This window comes from Chiloscyllium plagiosum, unplaced genomic scaffold, assembly GCF_004010195.1.
Source record: "Chiloscyllium plagiosum isolate BGI_BamShark_2017 unplaced genomic scaffold, ASM401019v2 scaf_3589, whole genome shotgun sequence".
In the NCBI taxonomy this organism is placed as follows: domain Eukaryota; kingdom Metazoa; phylum Chordata; class Chondrichthyes; order Orectolobiformes; family Hemiscylliidae; genus Chiloscyllium; species Chiloscyllium plagiosum.
This window is the reverse complement of record NW_025213276.1, coordinates 18,782-23,433: the sequence shown is the minus strand read 5'-3', so window position 1 is coordinate 23,433 and position 4,652 is coordinate 18,782. Positions and strand designations below refer to the sequence as shown.

General features: G+C 52.5%; 1 protein-coding gene across 1 annotated transcript in view; it reads left to right on the top strand.

The window, feature by feature from the left end:
• Positions 1-309: 309 nt before the first annotated feature.
• LOC122547595 (neurogenic locus notch homolog protein 1-like) overlaps positions 310-4,652 on the top strand; it is a gene marked incomplete at both ends in the record, with an annotated part of 20,681 nt that continues 16,338 nt past the window's right edge. The window contains one exon of the mRNA XM_043686200.1: positions 310-429. Coding sequence (XP_043542135.1) covers positions 310-429 — 120 coding nt within the window. The remainder of the gene's footprint in view (positions 430-4,652) is intronic.

The following is a 4,652-nucleotide window of genomic DNA, read 5'->3' as shown; positions in this document are numbered from 1 at the left end:
TCTTTTCTCAGCGAGTCGTGAGTTCATGGAATGCCCTGGCAGTAGCAGTGGTGGACTCTCCCTCTTTATGGGCATTTAAGCGGGCATTGGATAGGCATATGGAGGATAGTGGGCTAGTGTAGGTTAGGTGGGCTTTGATCGGCGCAACATCGAGGGCCGAAGGGCCTGTACTGCGCTGTATTCTTCTATGTTCTATGTTCTACAGTCAGTCATTGGCTATGTGTACAGGGTCCGCAGTGATCAGACGATCCTGCAGTTAATCACAGGCTGTTCGTCCTGAGTCACTTTTCTGAATGTTTGGTTTTGCAGGTCTACACTGTGAAACGTTCCTCGCTCCCTGTGCTCAGGACCCTTGCAGAAATGGCAGCAGCTGTATCGAGTCTGCAGACTACCTATCGTTCTCTTGTGTCTGTCAGGTCGGGTGGAGAGGTGAGGAACATTCAAATTCACTGCACTCCATTCTCAGTTCCATCACCTCCACCCTCCAGACTGGGCCCATTGTCCCACACCAAGACAGATAGATCCATGCACATCGCTCACCTGATAATCCTTTCAGACTCTCTTGAAGGACAGACGGTCCATTTTGTGAGCAGGTCATTTCACTGGCAGCGATTACAGAGCAAATCCCAAACTCATATGAACAGCGTTCAGAAAGCTAGGAGCAATCTGTCCCAGAAATCCTAATACTCAGGTCTGAACATGGGCTCGATACAGAGTAAAGCTCCCCCCAACAAACACTCCCAGGACAGGGACAGCACGGGGTTAGACACAGAGTAAAGCTCCCTCTACACTGTCACCATCAAACACTCCCAGGACAGGGACAGCACGGGGTTAGAGACAGAGTACAGCTCTCTCTACACTATCCCCCCATCAAACACTCCCAGGACAGGGACAGCACGGGGTTAGATACAGAGTAAAGCTCCCTCTACACTGTCCCCCATCAAACAATCCCAGGACAGGGACAGCACGGGGTTAGACACAGAGTAGAGCTCACTCTACACTTTCCCCAATCAAACACTCCCAGGACAGGGACAGCACAGGGTTAGATACAGAGTAAAGCTCCCTCTACACTGTCCCCCATCATACACCCCCAGGACAGAGACAGCACGAGGTTGGAAATGGAATTCAGAACACTCAGTTTGTTGCCCTGTCTGTCTTTGGGTTGTGGGAGTGTGCTGCTGTAGAGCGTTTGCAGCCTGCTCCTGTAACCCGAGCTCAGAGAGGGCAACAAACTGAGTGTCGTTGGAATAGGGACTGTATTTCAGAGGTGCTTTCTGAGGTCCTTGGGACATGTTGCATCGTGTTACCTGATATGTGAAGTCTTTAAATCCTTCCCCGTTAGCAAATAGAAGTCACCCTAACTTCATGACCATTAAAATGTTTGGGCTTTAAACCCTTTCAGAGACTCTCTGTGTGGTCGGCTGCAGTCCATTGTCCCCAGTTGGACCAACAGCAGAGAGGTTTGCAAATGGGACTAGATTGGGTTGGGAAATCAGACCAGCATGACCGGCTCGGACCAAATGGTGTGTTTCCATGCTGTGCACCTCTGTGACACTCTAGTATTTAAATAAATTCTGTTTCACTGTCAAGTGGTCTGAGCAGCTGCACCACAGCTGGGGTGTCCACTTCACATCCGCCATTAACATCGGATAAGATGAGGCTCTGGGCTCCCTCCTTCGATTATTTTGAGGGGGTGGGGGGTTTTGGCCGGGCCCAGAACCGTTGTTGCTCTGTGCGGGTGAGACTGGAAGCTTGCAACACAGTTTCAGAATATTGTTCAGGGATGTGTAGGTGAGGTGCATTAGTCAGGGGTAAATGTAGAGTAATAGGGTAAGGGGAATGGGTCTGGGCAGGGTTACTCTTTGGAGGGTCGGTGTGGACTCGATGGGCCGAAGGGCCTGTTTCCACGCTGTAGGGATTCCATGAATATCTTGCAAAAGATGAGTGCACAGGAGCGGGAACGCAAATGATACATTGACCTTCATCGTAAGGGGATTTGAGTAAAGATGCACTACTGGTCTCATATAGAGACCTCACCTGGAATATTGTGCACAGTTTTGGTCTCCTTATCAAAGGAAGAATGTGGTTACCACAGAGAAAGAATAGTGGAGCATTACTGGATTAATTCGTTGACATTTCTCCTGGCTGGTGGTGATGGGTCGCCAGCAGGTTGGATGTTCCTCCTGGCTGATTAATCCCGAACCAAGGACCACAGCCGCAGAAACATGGGGCAGGCCGTTTCAGACAGAGGTTAGGAAGGAACCTCTTCGCTCAGAAGGTGGTGAGTTAATGGAAATTCTCCACCGCCCCCCCCGCTACCGGAGGGCTGTGCAAGTTCAATCAATCTTTGAGGGCGATCAGGACAGAGATGGAGCCTGTTCTGGTGGTCAATCTTAACAAGGCACATGGAGAGAGAGAGGACGGGGAAAGATGACGTCGAGGTGGGTGATCCAGCATGGCAAGCCTGGGCTGAATGGCCTACCCCTGATTGATGAGGGACTTGGAGGTTTATGGGCTTGGGGTGAGGAAAGTAGAATGGAGGCCACAAGCAGAGCGACCATGAGCTGAGATGTTCCGAAGCTCTGTTTGTGAGGAGGTTGTACAGACATCACCCTCCAGGTGTTGTCTGCATGCTGCAAGGCCTTGCTTAAACTGAAAACCAGGCCGAGGGCAGTTTGAAAATCACTGAGAGATGGACAGGGCGTGGGTTGTTGGAGCAAACAGGGAGATCGCCTCCTGATTTCTCGGTTTCCAATCCTTGAAGAACAGAATGTTTCCCGATAGCATTCCCCCGGGAGAAGGGAGTGTTTCCTGATACCATTCCCCCGGGAGAAGGGAGTGTTTCCCGACACCATTCCCCCGGCAGAAGGGAGTGTTTCCTGATACCATTCCCCCGGGAGAAGGGAGTGTTTCCCGAAACCATTCCCCGGGAGAAGGGGTGTTTCCCGATACCATTCCCCTGGAGAAGGGGTGTTTCCCGACACCATTCCCCCGGGAGAAGGCAGTGTTTCCCGATACCATTCCCCTGGAGAAGGGAGTGTTTCCTGATACCATTCCCCTGGGAGAAGGGAGTGTTTCCTGATACCATTCCCCCGGGAGAAGGGAGTGTTTCCCGAAACCATTCCCCTGGAGAAGGGGTGTTTCCCGATACCATTCCCTGGGAGAAGGGAGTGTTTCCCGACACCATTCCCCCGGGAGAAGGCAGTGTTTCCCGATACCATTCCCCCGGGAGAAGGGAGTGTTTCCTGATAACATTCCCCCTGGGAGAAGGTAGTGTTTCCCGATACCATTCCACCGGGAGAAGGGAGTGTTTCCTGATACCATTCCCCTGGGAGAAGGGAGTGTTTCCTGATAACATTCCCCCTGGGAGAAGGTAGTGTTTCCCGATACCATTCCCCGGGAGAAGGGAGTGTTTCCTGATACCATTCACCTGGATAAGGGAGTGTTTCCTGATACCATTCCCCCGGGAGAAGGGAGTGTTTCCCGATACCATTCCCCCGGGAGAAGGGAGTGTTTCCTGATACCTTTCCCCGGGAGAAGGGAGTGTTTCCTGATACCATTCCCCCGGGAGAAGGGAGTGTTTCCTGATAACATTCCCCCGGGAGAAGGGAGTGTTTCCTGATACCATTCCCCCGGGAGAAGGGAGTGTTTCCTGATACCATTCCCTGGGAGAAGGGAGTGTTTCCCGATACCATTCCCCGGGAGAAGGGAGTGTTTCCCGATACCATTTCCCCGGGAGAAGGGAGTGTTTCCTGATACCATTCCCCGGGAGAAGGGAGTGTTTCCTGATACCATTCCCCCGGGAGAAGGGAGTGTTTCCCGATACCATTCCTCCGGGAGAAGGGAGTGTTTCCTGATACCATTCCCCCGGGAGAAGGGAGTGTTTCCCGATACCATTCCCCTGGGTGAAGGGAGTGTATCCCGATACCATTCCCCCGGGAGAAGGGAGTGTTTCCTGATACCATTCCCCCGGGAGAAGGGAGTGTTTCCCGATACCATTCCCCTGGAGAAGGGAGTGTTTCCTGATACCATTCCCCCGGGAGAAGGGAGTGTTTCCTGATACCATTCCCCGGGAGAAGGGAGTGTTTCCCGACACCATTCCCCCGGGAGAAGGGAGTGTTTCCCGATACCATTCCACCTGGAGAAGAGAGTGTTTCCTGATACCATTCCCCCGGGAGAAGGGAGTGTTTCCTGATACCATTCCCCCGGGAGAAGGGAGTGTTTCCCGATATCATTTCCCTGGAGAAGGGAGTGTTCCCGATACCATTCCCTGGGAGAAGGGAGTGTTTCCTGATACCATTCCCCCTGGGAGAAAGGAGTGTTTCCTGATACCATTCCCCCGGGGAAGGGAGTGTTTCCTGATACCATTCCCCCAGGAGAAGGGAGTGTTTCCTGATACCATTCCCCCTGGGAGAAAGGAGTGTTTCCTGATACCATTCCCCTGGAGAAGGGAGTGTTTCCTGATACCATTCCCCCAGGAGAAGGGAGTGTTCCTGATACCATTCCCCCGGGAGAAGGGAGTGTTTCCCGATACCATTCCCCGGGAGAAGGGAGTGTTTCCTGATACCATTCCCTGGGAGAAGGGAGTGTTTCCTGATACCATTCCCCCGGGAGAAGGGAGTGTTTCCCGACACCATTCCCCCGGGAGAAGG